Source organism: Tamandua tetradactyla, chromosome 12 (assembly GCF_023851605.1).
Source record: "Tamandua tetradactyla isolate mTamTet1 chromosome 12, mTamTet1.pri, whole genome shotgun sequence".
Taxonomy (NCBI): Eukaryota; Metazoa; Chordata; class Mammalia; order Pilosa; family Myrmecophagidae; genus Tamandua; species Tamandua tetradactyla.
The window spans coordinates 28,779,852-28,802,952 of record NC_135338.1 but is presented as its reverse complement, the minus strand read 5'-3'; the positions used below and the strand labels follow the sequence as shown (position 1 = coordinate 28,802,952).

Genomic DNA, 23,101 nt, shown 5'->3' with positions numbered 1-23,101 from the left:
CAAGGGAGTTAATACTTAACTGGTACAAAATCTGTTTGATGTTATGGAAAAGGTTTGTTCATGGATAATAGTGAAGGGTATACAATGTTGGGTATATAATTAACATCACTGAATTATATATTTGCTTGTGGTTAAAAGGGGAAATTTTAGGTTGCATCTGTTACTAGAATAAAATTTAAAAGAGAAAAACATCATAGGTGTATACAACGGAAACTGTGAACCATAATGTAGACCATGGAGTATAGTTAATACTGTAATTATAGTAATATTCTTCTTTTTTTTTAGAAATATTCTTTCATCAATCAAAAAGTCAATTCACATTTTTACCAATAGTAAAACTGAGTGGGGGAGGGGATATATGGGAACTCTATATTTTCTGCACGGTTTATTGGGAAACCTAAAACTTCAATTAAAAAAAAATTAAAAAATGGTATTTTACACTGATTGCTACAGGAACTATAGTTTGCCTTCTAGAATGTATGGTGTGGGTAATGGCCAGCTTCCTAGTTCACTTATTGCAGGTAACAGGCCAGGAAATCCTAGTGTAGTTACTGCTTATAGAGGGGTCAGAGTTTCCTGGTCATTGCCCATTTGAATATTCAGTATCTCACTTTACTTTTGATTACTCTATTGGTTGAATATACCACCAGGTTTTTATCCATTGCCTATAGAGGACAAGTTTTTACAGTTTATGGGATAAATTTATGAACGATGCACCTATGAATAATCACATACAAAACTATTTGAGTAAATCCTAGGAGTGGCATTTCTGGATCATAAAGTAGGAGTAAGTAGAGCTGCATTAAGAAACTCTTAATAGTTATACCTCCACTTTTTCCATTCATGATGTCTATCTATATTATTTTTCCATCACTCTCCTGAACTCTACCCTATTTCTATAAAATGTGAGTCAGGCTAATTGTACCTTCAAAACCCCTGCAAGAAGAAGCTTCCTCTCTCCTCACCATTGTTTACATCCCCCTGTTTTAATTAGAGGCAAACTCCTTACTTCAATATGATTTGAGAAAAAACTTGTTATAACCACCCTAAAATTGCAGCAAACACATTTATTCTTCTTCTTTGACTTCTCCAAGGAAATACAGGACCCTTTAGCTCCCCTATTTTCCATCTTCCCTAGATCTCCTCCTCTAGGGCCCTCAGTTCACTAAGCCTCCCCTAATGAGCCCTCCATTGTTATGTAATAACCTTCCCACCCCATCTCCCCCACTCACTGGAGACCAGCACCACTCAAATCTCCTCATGACTGCCCTGCTGGGAAAGCTGCTGTTTCAAACTACTGGGCTTGTCTCCCACTTGATTGCGTTTTCTCAGCTCTCAGACCCTCACACTCATGGGGCCTGCCTGGGCCCAGACTCTCCTGAGAGGTCCTCTCTTGGTGCATCTGTTCTGGACCCTCTGGTCCTCTGTCTGCTGCTCCCATGACCCACCAGCATGGAGATTCACTTCCTCTGAAGTTGTGATCCCCAGGAAGATGCCCCGCAGGGTGGGTGGAGCTGAGATGCCAGGCCAGCTCTCCTACAGCATGCGCTTCCATGGCCGAAGACACGTGGTTCACATGAAGGTAAAGAAGAGGCTGCTGCCCAGACATTTTCCTGTTATTACCAATAGTGATCAAGGCGCCATGCAGGAGGATTACCCCTATGTCCCTCGAGATTGCTACTACTACAGCTTCCTGGAAGGGGTTCCTGGGTCCATGGCCACACTGGACACCTGCTATGGGGGTCTGCATGGCATGCTGCAGGTGGATGACTTTACTTATGAGATCAAACCCTTGGAGGCATCTTCCAAATTTGAGCACGTGGTTTCTCTGCTTGTGTCAGAAGGGACATCAGGCCAGGTTGAAAGGTGTAAGAATGAAGAGGAAGAAAGTAATCAAGTATTTGAACAGACAATATTTGCTGGAACTCCTAGAGCAAGCCCCGTTTATCTGTGGTGGCCACATAGGAAATTCCTGAAACTTCACTATACAGTTTCCAATTCATTATTTAGATTAAGCTCGAACAAGACTAATGTAATAGAGAAGATTGTGCTCCTAAACAACATACTTCACACCATTTACTCACAAGGTCATCTAGATGTCATGGTAGTTGTGTTGTGTATATGGGATGGAAAGGATGCTTTTTCATTAGCTCCAGGGCAAGGTGCAGGAGTTATTATAGGTAATTTCGGTTTGTGGAAATATTATGGATTTTGGGGAGCCCTTCCACATGATTCATCAGTTCTTCTAACGGGACATAAATTAGGAGACCACACATATTTTGCCTACCATGAAGGCGTATGCAATCCGAACTGGGGAGCCTCATATGTATATGTAGCAAGGTTTCATACATTTCTGGCTGCAACTATTACAGCACATACGGTAGGTCATTTGCTCAGCCTTGTGCATGATGAAACAGGTTGTCACTGTTTTCGAAGAACCAACTGTGTCATGTCTCCTGCGCCTGGTCTTCTAGATATGTTGAGCAATTGTTCTTATGAAAGACTGCATAGACGGAAAAATCAATGGGATCCTTGTCTGAGTTATAAGTTGACCCCATACAATAACTTTCCTTATATAGCTCCTCGTTGTGGAGACCAGGTCATAAATCAGAATGAAGAATGTGACTGTGGCTCCATAAAAGAGTGTATGAAAAGTAAGTGCTGTGGGACTAATTGTGCCCTCACCCTTGGCAGTACTTGTGATAGAGGACCTTGCTGCTCAAGCTGCAAATATGCTCCTCCTGGAACGACCTGCAGAGAGATACTTGGTATTTGTGACCTACCAGAATACTGTGATGGAAAAACGAGTGCATGCCGAGGTAACTTTTATGTCCAAGATGGAACCCCATGTTCACCATCAGCCGTTTGTGTGAGAGGAAACTGTAGTGATCGTGATCTGCAGTGCCAAGCTCTTTTTGGCTACCAGATAAAAGACGCTTCACCAGCATGCTATAACAGGTTGAATATGATAGGCGACCGTTTTGGAAACTGTGGAGTGAGGGGGCACCCAGGGGGAGCAAGGCCGTTTAAATGTGAAGAGGATGATGTTCTTTGTGGAATGCTGCACTGTGGTAGTATTGACCATATTCCTGGTGGAGGTGAGCACACTACATTTCGTCGCATAATAGTACCAGGTAGTAAACAAGTAACGTGCGTTGGATATGAGGTACACTATGGGGCAGAAGTGCTTGACATGGGGCTTGTGGTGGATGGGGCAACTTGTGGTCCAGGAAGATACTGTTTAAGACAGAACTGTACTTATTATCAAGACTTGCGTTTTGATTGTGATGTGAAGAAATGCAATTTCAGAGGGGTCTGCAACAACAAGAAAAATTGCCACTGTCAGCGTGGTTGGAAACCACCACTTTGTGAACAGAAAGGATCAGGTGGCAGTATAAATAGTGGCCCTCCACCTGACAGAGACATTGGTATTCAAGCCAGAATAATTGTTAATATAAACAAGGTACTAGTTACGCTAATGGTTCGCATAAGTCTTTTCCTGTTTGTGTTGATCGTTGGCGCCCTTACACAAGTTCAAAGATATACACAAAAATTGTTACAGAAGAAAACTGTTGATGACAAAACCAAAACGGAGCCCACAGAATCCATGTAGCCACCAAGGGGAAAGTGATCAGTAATCACTTTGACAATTACATAATCCCTTAGCTATTCTGATGTGGTCATCTTGAAATAAAATGACTTGGCAATTAAAAAGTTTTGTGCGTTTAAATTTAACTAACTTTCCATGTCTGATTATGTTCTGTAAACTTTTATAGGTGATAGCAGAAACACTTGGATTCAGTAGGAGGAGGACCTGTGCTTATTTAAGATTTGGATCCTAATTTTTATAGACGCACTTTTAACAAATCATATACTTTACACAATTATTTCTCCAGCTTCAGGGACTTTTTATCTCAATTGGTTATGAGCTAGATTCTTGTTAGTTTAACAAACTGCACGTAAAAATATACTTGAAAGTGATGCAGTAGGAAGATCGAAAGCTTTTGTGGCATGTGGATGTGAATTTAACATTGATTTTAGTGCTTGATAACTATTTGATCTTACTCAAAACCAATATATAGTTTTTTAAATATGATACATTTAATACAAATAATACTTCAGTCTTATTACCACTCTGATGTTCAAGGTTATGTTTTGCAGTATCTGGAGTTGGCCTTGTATTCTGTGACATTTAACAGAGTTCAAGTAAAGATTTATGCTTTTGTCTGATGCTTTCTTGATTTGCATGGGGGTAGATCACAGTGTCTCAAAGTCTATTGTCTTGTTTCTAAACATAAAGAAAAACTATACAGCTACTTGGTGTATGAATAAAAAGAAAATCATTATGAAAACCTTTGTAAATGTCTTAAAATGCTTATAATGCTTTTGAGAACTATATAATTATAAATATTCATTCTGTTGCTACTCATCTGTATTCTAGACAATAAATTATTTTATATACAGATGCATGAATCTGTAGCATTTTTGTTACAGGTGAAAGGATTACAATCTGAGACAGGTTATTGGGGATGACATTTGGGGTTGTGTTATGAGAAAATACTTCTCAAACTTTATTCAGTTTCCAATTATGTCGAATGGAAAGTGTACTTATATTCCAATCTCTGAGTTACATTCTTCTGGCTATAATCTATTATTCTTAAAAGGCAAATGGAATACAAAATCGAAGAGAATGTAATGTATCAGCTCTGTTGTTTTTTCTTCGTTTGTTTTGTTTTGTTTTTTCCCCTTATTTGGTCTTTTTTTTTTTTTTAACTCATCAGTCCATACAGAAGCTAAAGGGAGTGTCAGTCACAAGTTTTCACACATACATGTTCACACCTTAAAGCTCTATAGTTATTCAATCATCTTCAAGAATCAAGATTGCAGTTCACCAATTTCAGGTATTTTCCTCTAGCTGCTCCATTACAGCAAAAACTGAAAAGGTATATGTATATAATGTATGGTAATAACCTCCAGAATGGCCTCTCAACTTTGAAATTTCTCAGCCACTGAAACTTTATTTGTTTCATTTCTCTTCCCCCTTTTGCTTAAGAAGCCTTTCTCACATAATGCCAGGTTCATCCTGGTTGACTTGGGTCACATTGCCACGGAGATTTACACCCCTGACAGTCATGTCCCTCATCTTACAATTTTAATAAAACGGATCCTGAGAAGTCATCTAAAAATTAATAGATTTCTTTCCATATTTTTACACGTCTGGGGCAGCAACCTTGTACCTATAAAACAAGGAGCGTTGTAAGTTACTCAGTCTTTACTTAGACTGCAAGGCTCCAGAAATTCTTAAGATTATACTGTAGATTTTTTTACTTCTTTTTTTAATTAATTAAAAAAATATATAACAACAAACAAAACATTCTTACCATATGATCATTCCATTCTACATATATAATTAGTAATTCACAGTATCATCACTTATTTGCATATTCATCATCATGATCATTTCTTAGAATATTTGCATCAATTCAGAAAAAGAAATAAAAAGACAACAAAAAAAAATTCACACATACCATACCCCTTACCCCTCCCTTTCATTGATCACTAGCATTTCAATCTACTAAATTTATTTTAACTTTGTTCCCCCTATTATTTATTTTTATTCCATATGTTTTACTCATCTGTTGATACGGTAGATAAAAGGAGCATCCGACACAAAGTGTTTACAATCACACAATCACATTGTGAAAGTTATATCATTATACAATCATCTTCAAGAAACATGGCTACTGGAACACAATCCACATTTTCAGGCAGTTCCCTCCAGCCTCTCCACTACATCTTGACTAACAAGGTGATATCTGTTTAATACGTGAGCATAACCTCCAGGATAACCTCTTGACTCTGTTTATAATCTCTCAGCCATTGATACTTTACTTTGTCTCATTTCACTCTTCTCCGCCCCCCCCCCCCCACTTTTTGGTTGAGAAGGTTTTCTCAATTCCTTGATGCTAAGTGTCAGCTCATTCTAGGATTTCTGTCCCAAGTTACCAGGAAGGTCCACACCCCTGGGAGTCATCTCCCACATAGACAGGGGGAGGACGGTGAGTTTGCTTGTTGTGTTGACTGGAGAGAGAGGCCACATCTGAGCAACAAAGAGGTTCTCTTGGGGGTGACTCTTAGGCCTACTTTTAATATATTGTAGATTTTTAATGAATGGAGCAAATAAAATCCATCCTTTAGAAGCAAAAATTGAGTCACTTAGCAATGATCAAAGATACTTTCCTTTGGTTTTCTTTCTAAGGCTAAATTTTGACACATTTTTTTTACTTTGAAATACTTTTTGTCTCCATTGTTTCATACTTGGATTAGAGAAAAAAGTAGTGTTTTTATTTCTAATAATATTTTTTAAATAAGCATTTTAACAAAATTATTTAAATTATTTAGACTTTGACCACATGCTTCTGAAATTAATTTTAGTGTAAGATATCCTAAATTGAAAGATATTATCATAGAATAAGAATCACAACTTTTATAGGACTTTAGTCAATGTTATGTGATCCTTTCATTAATTTTTTTTTCTATTTTTAATGCAATTTTATTGAGATATATTCACACAGCATAGAAACCACCTGAAGTATACAATCATTGGTTCATGGTATAATCACATGGTTGTGCGTTCAGCCCCATGATCAAGTTTCAAACATTTTCAATACTCCAGAAAAGGAATAAAAATAAAAACTCTAATCCGCCCATACTCCTTATGCCCTATATTATTGAACCATAGTATTGATGAAAGTCAATATTCTATAGTCGGAAATGAAGTACACTTTCCCAGGGTTTAGTGATAATCAAAGCAAAGCACCTGAAGAGAGCCAGGACCATTTTAGGCATTTAATACATGCTAGATGCTGTCATTCCCATTATTGGTATTATTATCCTTGAGTTATGATAAACCACAATTATTGCAAGTATAATTCTCTGGCCTGTTACCTTTACTGTAATACCATCATGGAAGGATCCATTGATCACTGATAATGCCCCTGTTTGAGTCATAGTATCTCACACTAAAAATCTTGGGAAGTATTCGTGTACTTAGTAACTTAAGGGGTCAGCTGATTATCTGACATATGTACAGAGACAAAAATTCAGGTAAAGAAACAGGAAGTGACCACATCAGAAATACTCTTCTAGAACCTGGTCTGACCTGCCATTGGAATTAGATTCAGGCTGCTTAAAAGCTCCGGGCCTCAGATCAAATCTATTTCAGGAAATTTAGATTCAGGCTGATGGTACCGAACAAGGGTAGAAGAAGAATGTAAGCAGAGAATCAATAGTATTCCCATCCTACAATATTGCAATTTGTCCATCTTTTATATAGCTCTGTTGGCCAGCACTTCTTGTCTAGTGGCTTATCCAATAGATTTACCCAGATCTTCAACCATGATGAGCCCTCTTTACTGTTACTGTGTCCTTGTTGAACCATGGTTGCATTTGCACTTGGCACTAGTGCCTACTAAAATGAGACTGGATGACCATTTACTAATACAGTTATTGCTTCTCGCTGATTTAAGGCATTTGTGGAAACTGGAGTGTGCCTTCCTTTGGGGAGGAGTCACTTTGATTCTATTCTGGTAGCCTGTTGACCAAAGCTTGAGGATTATGGACCCTGCAGCCTTTCCTTTTTCCATTTATTTTTACCTTTAATATTTGTTTTTTCATATATCTTTTATTGAACGTTTTTTCCCTACAGCTGTCTAATTTGTAGTATCATACATTTGAGTATGTGTGGTTTTCCTGTTTATCATCCTTCTTCAAAATGTTGAACAAGTGTTGTATTTTAAGAATGGCTGTGGTCTTCCACCTTTTTTTGCTTCTGAACAGTAGCTGATACATCAAGTTTTAAACCATAAAAAGAAGCAGATTTGATTATCAGTATTAAGGCCTAATTCTGAGCAGTCCTTAAAAGTGGCTTCAAATCAGTGCCAGGCGTTAGAGACAGATCCATCATGCCCTTGCAACAGGAATGGATTATTGTTAGACAACATGATGGCTGAAATCTTCAAGGTAAACCTTAAATTTTCCCCCCCTATTTCTAGGCTTTCAAAAAACCCAGAAGTTTGAAGTTCCAGGTCAAATGGTGAGCAGCACATGAATAGGGGAGGAGGAGATGCAAAGGGGAATGAAAGGTAGAAAGGTAGAGATTAGGATAGGAGGGATTTGAGAAAGGAGTGGAGTAAAAGAGGCATAAACAGGGTAGACTGAAGACTTCTTCTTTGGAAGAAGAAGGACATTGACGTCGTTTAAAAGAGGTTTAGTCTGTTGCAGTCGTTTCTTTTCTTGGTGTCTTTGAACCTATTGAAATAAAGTGTTTATGTTGTATCAGCTGATTTATTTTCCTTTTCTTCTCAGGTGCTACACACAAGCACAAGTTTGCCATGCACAAAGAATTCCAGGAGGCCTCTGTGGTTCATGATTGTATTTACTGAAATCATGTGTCACAGAGAGAAGGTTAACAGTGACAACCTTTGTGCCAGATGAAATATCTAGCGCAGATCTGGCCACAGGTTTGGGTAGAATGGGAGTTTCCCATAGTAAAAGTAGTCTGATTTTGACAAAAAGAGGAAGGTCTTATACTACGTTAGGAAAATCCCCTAATCTCCTCCTTCATCTTAAGAAGCATAGAAGTAAAAAAAAAATATTTTGACTTGAGTCTAATAAAAGATAAAAAGGAATAAAAAGCCTAAAAAGGAATAAAACCCAGGAGCAGTGGCTCAAGAGGACATTGTTGGGACATGACAAAATTGGAACACAGACTGTAAATTTTATATCAATGTAACAGTTCTTTCACATGATAACTGTCCTTATAGTTAGTTACATAAGTGGACATCCTTGCTCCTGGGAGATATCTCATGATACATAAAACCTATTCACAAATATTTATAAAATGATTAGATAGAGGGAGAGACAGAGAGAGACAGAGAGATAGGAAAGCCATAGACAGAAAAATAGATGAACACATAGATGAATGGATGGAAAGTAAAATGGATAGATTAAAATGATATGCCAAAAATGGCAAAATGTTAAAATTGTTGAATATGGGTATCTTGAAGAAGTTATGCTGGAGTTCTCCATGGTTTTTTATTTTTTCATTTTCAGGATAAAAAAATTAGGAAAAAAATAATCAAAGCCTCCAATCTCCATTCTACTGGAAAATCAAAGCATAGGAATCCTTTTGGAGCCAAGGGAAATTAGGTTTTTGTTTTTTTAATATGTGCGCTCGTTGATCAGAAACCCAGTAGTGTTTGACACTTTTCCAAGCCTGTTCCAAGTCATAGCACCAAAATGCAATCATAAAAAAAAAAGATGTAAGTGACTCAAAGGCATTTTAAAGATTTTATTCAGTTGATGCATACCTGGGAGTTCCTGAAGACCAGGTCACATCAGAACTGAATCAGGAACTGGGTTTTGAAGAGAGAGGAAATATGTAAGTGTCCTTGCAGTTTTAGTTTAGGGTACAGTTTTCAACTTTAATTAAAACTTATGTTTGGAAGTTATTACAATTTTGTTTCTCCTTATTTGGAATCCCAGTAACTATTAGAATAGTTTCTGCAAGGCTTCAGGTTCATTGCATAGTCATGGAACAGTGTAGGTATACAGCAAAAAGAAAGAGAAGCGGCAAAGTGAATGGTTTGTGATAGAAGGAATACAGCTTCATTCCTAAGAGATGCCACCACCTGATGTCAGGATCCCTGTATATGTCTCTTACACAAGATAGTTACAAGCAGCTTCCATGTGAATCACATAGGTTCTACATATAGTCTTCCCTTCAACTATTAAGGTGTGGCAGCTGTAGTTTAAACAGCCCCAATTATCCTGCCAGATGGGGACTCCTCAACTGCTAGTCGTTAGGTTAAAAACTCCAAGGTGCCCTGAGGGCAGCCATAGCTTGCACTTTAAAGGGACTCAAGACAGACAACCCCAGAGAAGACAGATTTGCTGGCAAGGGAAGTAAGAAGCCACCAATGCAGTAAAAATAGTGATGGTAGGTGGAGCCATCTCTGCCTCTAATCCTTGAATCCAGGACACATTTATTCAAACTATTGCATATATGGCACTATATAGGAGTCTCAGTCTAACACATACACTGTATCCTTATGGACATCACTCTATCGTTTGGGAGCATTGCCTTCAAGCTGGTGCTTTGGGTGTGCTTTAGTTAGGCCATTTCAGCACTCTGTGAGGATAGCAGCTTCTGGATGTTGTGATGGGAGGTGCAGACAATGGGTTACATGATCATGGACTCATTCTTGCCCATCATTCACTGAAGAGTAAGTCTCCAGTCACATGCTAAGTCATGGGCCATTACATGCTTGATGAATAGGCATTTCATAGACTCACAATGGTGGTGCTGGGTGAGACTATGCCAGCTGAGGCAGAAAAGCCAAATTTAAACCCAGAATAGGTATCTATTCTCATGAGGATGAACAGCCATTCCAGGATGGAAGGGCCCCAATGGAGTGAACTCTCCACCAAGTAGCTGGTTAGTTTCCTTGAGGAATATTGCCTAATCAGGGGTTCAACATTGATCATTTTGGCTGAGAAGGGGAAATGTGGAGGCACTATTATCCAGAGTATCTTTAGTAAGTTGGAGTCCTTGTTATTGAGCACATATATTGCCTCTAACTCTGCATTATAGCCAGTCTGTGCATGTATACCCATCATACTTCTTACTAGGTTGTCAGTGATGAATTTTGGCTAAGTGACCATGTCATTTTGTCTACTTGGTTGTTCATGGACTTTTCCAAGGTGGATGCTTCTTAATGGGCATGAACTGTGAACCAAGTATCTTTACACTTCCTGACCACTCTGATCTGCAGTCACATACCTCTACCACAGACCACATTTTCTTCAACTTTCCAGCCTTTTATTTTCCAGGCCCCAGACTAGTTGGAGAGACCACTGGCCATGTAAAGTGGTTATTTCACTGGAAGCCCACCTTGGGTCAATTAACTTTTCACACAAAGTAGATAACCAAGTACTCTGGCATAGTTCTGCACATTTTGAAGAGTTTTCCATAGCCTTTCTTTTTTAAATGACAACCATGAATGGTGCCATATTTGTCAACCTTCTCTAGGGAAATAGGACTGACAGGAGATATCTGTAAACATTATCAATTTTTAATAAGAATTTGCTCATGTGACTGTGGGTATAGACAACTCAAAATTCTGCATGGTGAGCTAAAAAGTGGGAACTCCAATGAAGACTTCCAATAAATTTCCCAGAAGCTGTCTGGCTGAAGTAGAGATGGAAATTCTTCTGAGTGATAAAAATCATCACTACTTTTATAATCTTCAGCTAATTGTATGAGACTTCTTCTCTTATTGCTAATGACAATCTAATCAATTGATTGCAGAGGTAATTCAGCCATAGATACAATCAACTTATGGATAATTTAAGTTCATGAAATATCCTCACAGTAACAATCAGGCCAGTGAAACAGCTGGACACCAAAGCCTGGCCAAGTTGACACAGGCACTTAACTATCACAAGGGTAATCATGAAGCAACCATTCATTTTAGGTTTCCACATACATAGCAAGCCTATCCATACCTAAACCAAGTTTGAGTACTTCAGCGAGGATTTCACTTATTGGCTGGTGTCTAGTGAAATCATGTTGAACAACATGATCATCTCAAATACCTGCTCATACAGCTTACACTTACCTTCTAATCTTGTTATTTCATTGCATATTCCATTTTTATCTTACTGTGGATTGCTACCAGACCCATCTGACTTTGTGACTTGGCATGTCTAATAGAACACAGTTCACACAGGAAATTCAGAGCACATGTTCATTTGGAGACACATGATCAAATATTTCATTTCTCACTGGGCCAGTAACACATCAACAGCACATAGGCAGGTGGCATGGCCTTGCTTCAAAATTGAAAAATCCTTCTCAGTGTTTCTTCTTTTTAGCATTGTAACAGAGTCCACAGTATATCCTTTCCCATCACTGACACCACCATAGGATTAAAGACATAGGTTGTGCCTGACATTATTACATGAATGGTAGTTTATACTTTCAACACAGGAGAACGTACAGCAAGACCATTACATGGCTTTGGGGCCCATCGAAAGCTGGCCACCTTCAATTTCACCCATTATTTGAGCAAAAGTGGTATTGATAGGTGTGAAATCAAAACCCAAAGATGTTTATCAGTCTTATGCATCCTTTTTGCTAGGGAATGCGGTAGGGGGCAGTTTGTCTTTTTCTTTGCAGGGTATAACCCAACATGCCCTTAACTACCATGTCCTTAAATATTCTATTGAAGTGGCAGGCAATTGAATCTTTGCAGGATTTATCTTCCACACTTGGACTGCATCCCTCTTAATAAGAACACCAGTAAATGCACCACTTCATGTTCACCCTGCCTGATCAGCATGATACCACTGATGCAATGAATATATGAGAAGTTTTTGAATATCCAGATAGGCTAGATCTTTTTTGGACTTCATATGCCCTAGAGCAGATGAGTTAACAAATCCCTGGAAATAAAGCTTCAAACAATTATTTTTATCCATCCCACATTAATGCAAATTCTTCCTGATGCTCTATTTTTGTCAGAATATAAGAGCATACATTCACCAAATGTATGATGAAATGTAACTGAGCAGTGATAGCACTTTTTGCCCAGCTGTGGCAGTAACTGATATTATTTGGTAGACTCTAGAGTCTACAGTCATTCTTTAGGGTCCATCCAGTTTTTAGAGAGGCCAGATTGGTGAATTAAAGGAAGCATGGGTATAAGAAACCCTTGAAAATTGATTAAAACTAGTTGTTATAAGCAAAATTGGCTGTCAATGGGGATTTTAGATGAGGGGCAAGCATCAAGTTACAGCAATGTTATTCACTCAGTTAACATACGATGACAACTACAATAACAATTAAAGAATAGAAATAAACTAAAAAAATGGGTTGTAAATCAGAGAAAAGCATCTGGTTACAACACTGTTAAAGATCTCTCAGTGAAGATAAGATAACTAAAAAAACAAGCAAAAGTAATAAGATAAAATAACAATTACATTTAGTAGCATAACCGCTGTAGTCAGTGGTTACAGTAGACATGTCAGAACGAATTTATTATGTAATTTCAAACAACTTGACACCATAACATGTTTTCTTTTTCATAATAGTATCTCTCCACTAAATCTATTAGGGGATGTGCTGGTGAAGGAGGGCACTGGCACTCTGAAGGAGCTCAGTGTTTGTTGCCCTCTGTAGACAGGGTTAGTTGTTGCTGTGCAACTGGCCACTGTAGTCGTATTGGAAATTATAGTATTCCAAAATGTCAGGAGTCAGATGGTGGCATTTAATTATTGAAGGCAAAGTGTATGTATGATTACCATAAGAGAAAACAAGGTTGGACTGTCAACCCAGTAACACTGATCCACAGTTCTCTTTAGTGATGTCCTATCTAGAGACAGAGGTAGGGAGGGCATCACTAGTTTAGTCTGGATGAAACTTTTTCAGAACTAGTCTGTAACTTGAGACTCTCCCAACCCGATCCTTCAAACCTTACTCAACTCTTCCCATTCTCCCTCTTTCTGTAGTTTTCAGAGCTCACTGATATCTAACTGGTTTGTTAATGCATCCTTGATCCACAGGCATTTCCTTAATAAAACTCCTCAACAGCGGGTCAATGATTGAGTAGGCACTCAACCCCCATTTGCTGTCTGTTTTCTGACACCATTCTCAGTACACCCCTAGTATTATTTCAGGTCCATTAAGAAGCAGATTTCAAATGGGATTAGACTTAAGAATCTGGGGAACACTGGCCTGAAAAATGGATTTTTAAATTATAATACTGTGTTACAATTCAATTTATATTGTAAAAAGGGAAAGAAATTAGACAAAAATCCCATATGTTCAGCCATTTGTGTCTTTGTGTCTGAATAAGAATTTTTTTTTTTTTGCATGGGCAGGCACAGGGAAACAAACCTGGGTCTCCGGCCTAGCAGGCGGGAACTCTGTCACTGAGCCACCATGGCCTGCCCTGAATAAGAATTTGCAGAAAAAGTATAAAATTATGATTCACATTAGTGAATTTTATAGTTCTGTGTTTCTGTGCTTTAGTGTCTGATTTTCCATTTATGTCTGTCTGTTTGGTATATATTTTTCTACATGCAGTTGATTATACCAAATTAACAAAAAAGAATATTCTTATAAGAACTGTATTCAAACTGCTTAAAGGTAAATTAGCAATTATATATGCTAATTGCTAAGTAATGATCCTAATCTTTAGGAAATTAATGAAAATGAACTTCCAACATTTCCGACGTAAAATCATTTTCATAAATTAAATCCAAATGTTTTAAAATTCAAATGCATTGTTAAATTTGAAAAATTATATGGAACTCCTCACGCTAATTATTCTAATATTAGACACCAGAGTTCACAGTACTGGTTTTGTATCTGCTTTTGCAGTTATTGTAAACTTGAGCATGAAAAAGAGGTGGTCCAAAACTTCCTGAAAACAGCAGCAAACTCCCCTCTACGCTCTTCGTCTTCTAGGAGAGCAAAGTTCCTTTCAATGCACCTGCTTAGGCTATCCCAGGAAATGGCAGATATTATTCCAATTGTCCACATCATATATTTAGGTGAAATAGTCTAATTAATTGAAATAATTAAAAATTAGGGCATCTGGGCTCTAATACATACTAGGGCCATCCCATCTTATCTGCCTTGTATCGTTAACCCTCCCCTCTTGGTAGAAAAATAATTCAGGGATGGATATATGAACCAGCTGGAGCAGCTATGAGGGAAGGACTGAATAAAGGAAGATGGGGGAGGGGTAGGTTTGATATACAGTTCTTTCTTCTGAGCCTGAGGATTGGGGGTAATGGACACAAAGGGAATGTTGCAAAATGGGCCACATAGATTTGGATTTTCATAGGAATTGCCCAATTTAGAATTTTTTTTTCTGATAATGCTTTGTAGCAGTGACTGTACTAGATGGGTCATTTGGAAAGCGTGTTTGTAGGCATGGTATAGAGATAGTTAAATGAAGTCTAGTTGCCAAATTTCCAAAAGTCCATTAGCTAAAGGAAAATGTCCTTGAGAGCTATAAAAAGATTTTGGTACAAATTAAACAAATGTAGTGTATTTTCCCTAGCCTTGTAGTCAGTATAATTATAAGATTGAACATTATTTAGGGTTTTACGAAAACAAAGTGTTATTTTTTTAACACCCAAAGGGGGGAAAAACCCAGGAAACTGTGTTTGTGTTAAGAAATTGCTAGATGCTGTATTATTTCAAGGATTTTGGTATAATTACAATTTCTGGTCATTTTTAGGCACACATGGAAGAAAGCACTGGCAGATATATCTGAAAAACTTCAGCAACAAATTCCAGTACTATTCCAGTTTCTATAATAAATTTTGAACCAAACTATATTAAAGAAAAAAATTGAAAAAATCCTAGCCTAATGATAAACCTCTCCTTCCTACTTGCCTTCAAAAGACTGTTTCAGAAATTATTCATAATATATCTCACAGAAATATTAATAAAATAGTAAACTTATGAAAGTAAAATTTCTAGAAACTATCCCCTTAAATAATTATGTCTTCTGAGCTATCAACATTAAGTATAGTATAAGCATACCATTTTATCCTACTTAGGCATATTTTCCCTAAATTTACATAAGTTTGCTGATAAAATAAGCTAGAATTATATCTATTAGATGTATAAGATGATAAAAATATAACTTTGCACTTAACAAAATTGAATTATTATTTAGCAAACTTTATGTTAAGATTAAGTGTGTTTTGTGGGATGTTTGAACTCTATTCAAAAACCCTTTTAGTGACTTAAGGTATCCAGATATATAAAGTATGCAGGATGTGATTTGTTAAGGAAAACTGATGTCATTTTTTTTCCCTAAGAAATATGACTGGATTTCACAGAATGAAAGCAGAACAAAGCATAAATGAATATAGGAAATTATATAAAATTTGTGATAATTAATTTTATTTGTCATGATCACTGCTGACTAAGATTTGATAAATTCATTCCTAAAATTTTAAGAGCTTTTTTATCAAGCAGTGTATTCATGAAAAACAAGAGTTCAGTTTTCTCCCTGTTAAAATGATAAAGTATTCTTAGAATATTAGTATATTCTTTTTTTTTTTTTTTTTACATGGGCAGGCACCGGGAAACGAACCCTGGTCCTCTGGCATAGCAGATGAGCATTCTTGCCTGCTGAGCCACTGTGGTCTGCCCTATTAGTATATTCTTAATGAAAGGTTATAAAAGGGTTTTCTTAATCATCTGAATATTCTGCCTAGAAGACAAAAATTCTGTCATATCAGAATAATATCCTCACTTGATGTTTATGTTGACCTTATCCTTTATTGTTTAGAAAAGAAAGCAAGTAGTCTCACTTTTTAAAAGCTAGTCTTTTCCTTAACTTTGGTTAAACAGGGAACCAAATATTGTTTCACAGTGACCCAATAATCCTGTTTTAACCTAATGTTCAAACCTGACAACTTTTGACATTTAGCCTTCTCAAAGTCATATCCTAAAGAATATTTTTTTCTCATTCCAATGTGTCTTTGGGACTTCTGGGAAATCACAAAGGATTTGTTCTTTCACTTTGTAAAAAGAGATGCTAGAAATAGTTAGATGCATTTGATATGTTATGAATTGCATGGGAAATGTTGTCAAATTAAAAGGGATTTTCTAACCTTCTTTTGGTTGAATTTGTATGGGTGAAATGTTATTCACATAAATATTTAGAGAGATTGTGTTGAATTCTTAAATATTTAACAGTGTTCTCACTGTCCATGATATATACTGATATTGATCTTAATGATATTAGACAAAAGTATAGTGATATTGTTCATGTTTTTTTATTAGAAAAATATTGCATGTCAGAGAAGTAACCAAATTTCACTATCAGTTGTATTATTATACTCAGATGATTCTTTTGAAAGTGCAAATGACCAGTTGCAAGGCAGAGCTTCGTGTTCAGCAAAAAGAGACTTTGACCGAAAAGCAAGGCTAATATAAAATTATGTTTTACATGTTGTCATAGTCAGACACATGTGTCAACTTGGCCAGGTTGTGGTACCTGTTTATCTGGTTGGGCAAGTGCTGGCCTGTCTATTGCAATGATGACATTTCATAGAATTAGATCATGATCACATCAGCTGCATCCACAGCTGATTCCATTTGTAATCAGCCAAAGGGAAGTGTCTTCTACAATGAGTGATGCTTAATCTAATCATGGGAAGCCTTTTAAGGAGGATTCAGAGGAAACAGGTTCCATTCCTGCTTCAGCTGGTCAGCCTCTCCTGTGGAGTTCATCCAGACCCTCCATCGGAGTCGTTGGCTTCACAGCCTGCCCTGCAGATTTTGGACTCTGTATTCCCGCAGTCACGTGAGACACTTTTATAAATTTTATATTTGCAAGTATTCCCTGTTGATTCTGTTTCTCTAGAGAACCCTAACTAATACACATGTCAATGATGTAACTGGATAAAAATGTAGCATTGAGGCAGAGTCAGGTGCTTTGACTGACAGGGCCCTTCTGGACATCTTAAGTGGACTTTATATAGCTTCATACTTCTACAGGATATGAATGTGTCCTTGTTGCCATATATCTATTTTCTGTATGGATAGAGGTTTTCTTTTCTTAAAAAAACTAATAAACTTCTTCTAGTGTGCCAGTTTGAAGCTATTATGTATCCCAGAAAAGCCATGTCCTTTAACTCTCATTCAATATTTCTGGGTGGGATCTTTTTTATTGTTTCCATGAAGATGTGACCCACCCAATTGTGGGTGGTAACTTTTGATTAGATGATTTCCATGGAGGTATGTCTCAAACCATTCAAGGTAGGCCTGCTTACTGGAGCCCTTTAAGAGGCAACAATTTTGGAAAAAGCTTTAGAGCCAACAGAGCCCAAACAGCCCGAAAACTTTGTAGATGCAGAAGAAAAATACCCCTAGGGAAGCCTTGTGAGATGAGGAGAAAAAGCTAAAAGACTTCATCATGTGCCCTCCCAGTTGAGAAAGAAATCTTGAACTTCACCAGCCCTCTCTTTGCAGTTAAGGTATCTTTCTCTGGATACCTTAATTATATATTTTCATGCCATAGAACTGTAAACTTGCAACTTAATAAATTTCCTTTTTAAAAGCCATTCTGTTTCTGGCATACTGCATTCCAGCAGCTTACAAACTAAAGCACCTAGGGAATTTCCACCAGGCTCTTAATCTTAGAGATTCCCACATTGCGGAAAATGGTCAGGAATCTTTGTGGGGTCTCACCCATCAACCAGGGTCTTTCCTGTCCCTACCATCCTCAATTGTCAGGAAAGGTAAAATAAATGGGTGGTGTAATTAAAGCTCAATTAGCTAAATTTTTGAAGTTCCTCAATCTATCGAGGTCAAAAGCTTTTCTTACAATCTTATGAAATCTAAAAGCAATTCCTTTTGAAAACCATTTAAGCTTATAATAGGGAAACCTATAAAGATAAACTGTGGAATATATGAGCCTTGTCTCATAAAATGAATTATGTTAATGAACCAATCCCTTGATCTTAAACCTTTCACTTATAAACCATATTGCTGTAAACTGCCACAGTATATGCAGCCCAACCAACAATAATCCTGAAAACCCTAAAGAATACCCAAGGATTTATATAAGACTCTCTAAAAGTTTACTTATTAAGTTTATTTTTCAGAAACTTAAAACCTCCAGATTGTACCTAAAACCTTACCAGGGTTCCAGGTAAACCCTGAAATCCAAAGGTACCAGTCTCTCCAAGAACACCAACCAGTTGTATTCACATATCCCATAATATCAACAATCCTTTTTAACATGAAGAAGTTAGAATGGCCATAGCCCATATCCAAATGAATGAAAGAGGACATCAATCTCACTCCTCATATAAAAATGAAGTCAAAATGGGTCAAAGAGGGCAGGCAACGGTGGCTCAGTGGTAGAGTTTTTGCCTGCCATGCTGGAGACCCAGGTTCGAGTCCCAGTGCCTGCCCATGTAAAAGAAAAAAAATGGGTCAAAGAGTTAAATATAAGAGGCAGAACCATAAAACTCCTAGAAGTAAATGTAGGGAAACATCTTCAAGGTCTAGTGATAGGTAGTAGTTTCCTAGACCTCACACCCCAGAAAAAAAAAATAAATAGGGCCTCATCAAAACGGAATATTTTTGTGTTTCAAAGGACTTTTTCAAAAGGGTGGAAAGGCACACAAGTTGATGGAAGAAAATATTTGGAAACCAAATATCTGATAACAGTTTGATGTCTAGAATACACAAGGAAATTCTACAATTCAACAATAAAAAAGACAACTCAATTAAAAAAATAAGCAAAAGACATGAATAGATATTTTTCCAAAGAGGAAATACAAATGACTAAAAAGCACATAAAAAGATGTTCATCTTCACTAGCTATTAGGGACATGCAAATCAAAACCATAAAGAATCATCATTTTACATCTGTTAGAATGGCCACTATTAAACAAACAGGAAACTACAAGTGTTGGAGAAGATGTAGAGGAATAGAAACACTTATTCATTCCTGATGGGAATGTAAAAAAGCACAGACACTGTAGAAAATGGTTTGGTGGGTCCTCAGAAAGCTAAAGTACAGCGTTGCCCTATGTTCTACTTTACTAGCTGCCAGAATGCAATATACCAGAAACAGAATGGCTTTTAAAAAGGGGAATTTAATAAGTTGCAAGTTTATAGTTTTAAGGTCAGTTAAAGGAAGTCTATAGAAATTTCCAATCTAAGGCATCCAGGGAAAGATACCTTGGTTCAAGAAGGTGGATGAAGTTCAGGATTTCTCTCTTGGCTAGAAGGGCATGTGGTGAATTCTGCTTGCTTTCTCTTCTGGTTTCTTGTTTCATGAAGCTCCCTGGGAGGCATTTTCCCTCTTCATCTCCAAAGGTCACTGGTTGGTGGACTCTCTGCTTCATGGTTCTGTGGCATTCTGAAGCTTTCTCTGAAATGCTTCCTCTTTTATAGGAGTCCAGTAAACTAATCAAGCCCCAGGTAAAATGGGTGAAGTTGCATCTCCACCTAATCAAGTTTAATACCCATATTTGTTTGAGTTACAGCCTCATGGAGATAATCTAATTAAAGTTTCCAACATACAGTACTGAATTAGGGATTAGAAGAAATGATTGTCTTTACAAAATGGGATTAGCATTAAAATATAGCTTTTCTAGAGTACATAAATATTTTCAAACCAGCACACCCTATCATCCAACAATCCCAGTATTTGGTATATACAAAGAAGAACTGAAAGCAGGGACATGAACAGACATATGTGCACTGATGTTCATGGCAGTAGTCACAATTACCCAAAAGATGGAAACAACCCAAGTGTCCATCAACTGAAAACAGATGAGCAAAATGTGGTATATACATGCAATGGAATATTATTCAGCTGTAAGAAGGAATGAAGTGGTAAGGCAAGATGGCAGCATAGCAAAGTATGGAATTTAGTATGTACTCCAGAGCAGCTAGTAAATAGCCAGGAACTGTATGGAGCAATTGTTGGGGGGACATCACTGACTGAACACACTGTGTACACCAGTCTGGAATGGGTGGAATGGCTGAGATACCACACAGAACTGGAGGTCTCTCAATCTGTGGCAGGCTGGTTCCCCAAGGAGAAAAGAAACAGATGTTACTTGCAGCAAGGAAGTTTGCTCAACTAAGCTCCAATTGCAGAATTAATTAACAAGTTCAGATTGCTAAAAACAGGCCTGAAGCACAGACAAACCTTGATGAGGCACTAAAGGGTCTGAGAATTTTTGCCCTAGCAGAGAAGGGGCAGGGCTGACAGAAAACAAACACAAAAAAGGAGGCTTTCTGAGTTGGACAGCACAAAATACTGAAAAAGGGCTGGACCTTAAGAAAAGGGAGCACATAGAGCCTGGGAACACATACAGCCACATAACAACAGCAGCTCTTGTATGGCAAACCTGGGAAGCAGGGTCCCTGTTCTAAAAAGGCTTTTTTGTGTTGTTGTTTTAACTTCTTAATAGCTCATTAGATAGAACTGTGAGCACTCTCAGGCCCCAGTATTGCCCCAAGCAAGGTGAAATTAAGGCGTGCCTGAGAGACAAAGTATATAATCAGGTGGCCTATTCCCTAAAGTTTGTATCTTCCCCAAGAAAAGGGGGTGGGACCTGGCTCATGTAGCAACCCTCCTACAGGGATTCAGGCCATAAGGGCTGGAAAACAGGAGGAATCAAAGTCCACTTACTACCTCAGCCTTGGTTGCAAATATGTCCCTGGCAGAGAGAGGCTGCTGAAATTAAAGGCACCACATCACTTTACCCTGGTGGGAAGTTGTGGGCAGACAAGTGCCACATGCTGGGGCAGGATAGAAAAAGCACAGATTCTAAAGGCTTCATAGGAAAGTCTGAAAACCTACTGGGTTACAACCTCAAGGAAATGAGATACTGGATACACTCTCCTCCTGAGATGTGGGCCTGACTGCTCTGGGAAAATATGATTGGGGTTGATCATATCTCAGGAGACCCTCCTAAAAAAAAAAAAGCTCTATATAGGCAGGGGGCAAGAAACAGACAAATAAGAACTGAAAAATTCTGATCAGTTAAACAGAAGCTATGCAAGATGTCTAGAAAAAGTTAAACCAAATGTCAAAGAACAGATAGAGAACAAAGCCATTCAATAAGAAAACCCTAGGGGGCCACAGTGACTCAGCAGGCAGAGTTCTTGCATGTCATGCTGGAGACCCGGTTTCGTTCCCGGTGCTTGTCCATGCAAAAAAAATGAAGTAAATAAAATAAATAAGGCCCTAGGTAAAATAGTGAAAACAGCATTCAGAAAAAACTAATTAAGGAAATCAAATGCCTAGATACAGCAAAAAATAATGAGTCATTTTTTTGTTTGTTTTTGGAAAACTGAAGATATGGTCCAGTCAAAAGAACAGACCAACACTTCAAATGGGGTACAGGAGTTGAAACCGGGTGTTTCAAACAACATGCAAAATCTCATAAAAAATCAAATAAAAGAGTTGAGGGAAGATAGAAAGAAGATATAGAGCACACATAAAGAAGAACTTGAAAGTCTGGAAAAGCAAGTCACAGAACTATGGGAATGAAAGGCACAATAGATGAGATGGGAAAAACAATGGAGACTTAAAATAGTAGATGTGATGAAGTAGAAGAAAAGATTAGTGGATAAGAGGAGAGGATACCTGAAATCCTACACCCAAAAGAAAACATAGAGAAAAGAATGGAAAAATATGAGCAGGGTCTCAGGGAATTTAATGAGAGCACGAAGCACATGAATATACATGTTATGCATGTCCCAGAAGGAGAGGAGAAGGAAAAAGGAGTAGAAAGATTAATGGAGGAAGTAATCACTGAAAATTCCCCATCGCTTATGAAAAAAATTAAATTATAGATCCAAAAAATGCAGTGTACCACAACCAGAATAGATGCAAATAGACATACTCCAAGACACTAATCAGACTTTCAAATGTCAAAGACAGAGAATCTTCAAAGCAGCAAAAGAAAGGCAATACATCACATATGAGGGAAGTTCAATAAGATTATGTGTAGATTTCTCAGCTGAATGCATGGGGGCAAGAAAGCAGTGATATGATGTATTTAAGACTCTGAAAGAGAAAAATTGCCAAGCAAGAGTTCTATACCCAGCAAAACTGTCCTTCAAAAATGAAGAGGTGGCGTGCATGGGTAGCTCAGTGGTTAGAATGCCTGCCTTCCACGTGGGAGGCCCAGGTTCGATTCCCAGACCATGCACCTAAAAAAAATATTTCATCAAAACAACAACCAGAAAAGAGCAAGGTATACTATACTAATATCTGATAAATTAGACTTCAGATGTAAAACAAAGAAAAACATGATGCATTAATAAAAAGAACAATTCAACAAGAAGACATAAGAATCACAAATATTTATGCACCAAGGAAGAGTGCTTCAAAATACATGAGACAAACACTGGCAAAATTGAAGGTAGAAGTAGACAGCTCTACCATAATAATTGGAGACTTCAATTCGCTACTCTCATCAATGGATAGAACATCTAGACAGAGGATCAATGAGGAAATGGAGATTATGA

At 37.6% G+C, this 23,101-nt stretch overlaps 1 protein-coding gene across 1 annotated transcript; it reads left to right on the top strand.

Moving 5' to 3' along the window:
- The first annotated feature begins 1,222 nt into the window (after positions 1 to 1,222).
- LOC143651937 (disintegrin and metalloproteinase domain-containing protein 20-like) lies at positions 1,223 to 3,735 on the top strand. Its single transcript, XM_077122875.1, has one exon. It carries the CDS (start codon positions 1,352 to 1,354, stop codon positions 3,611 to 3,613), a length of 2,262 nt encoding a protein of 753 aa, XP_076978990.1. The 5' UTR covers positions 1,223 to 1,351; the 3' UTR covers positions 3,614 to 3,735.
- Positions 3,736 to 23,101: the final 19,366 nt, after the last annotated feature.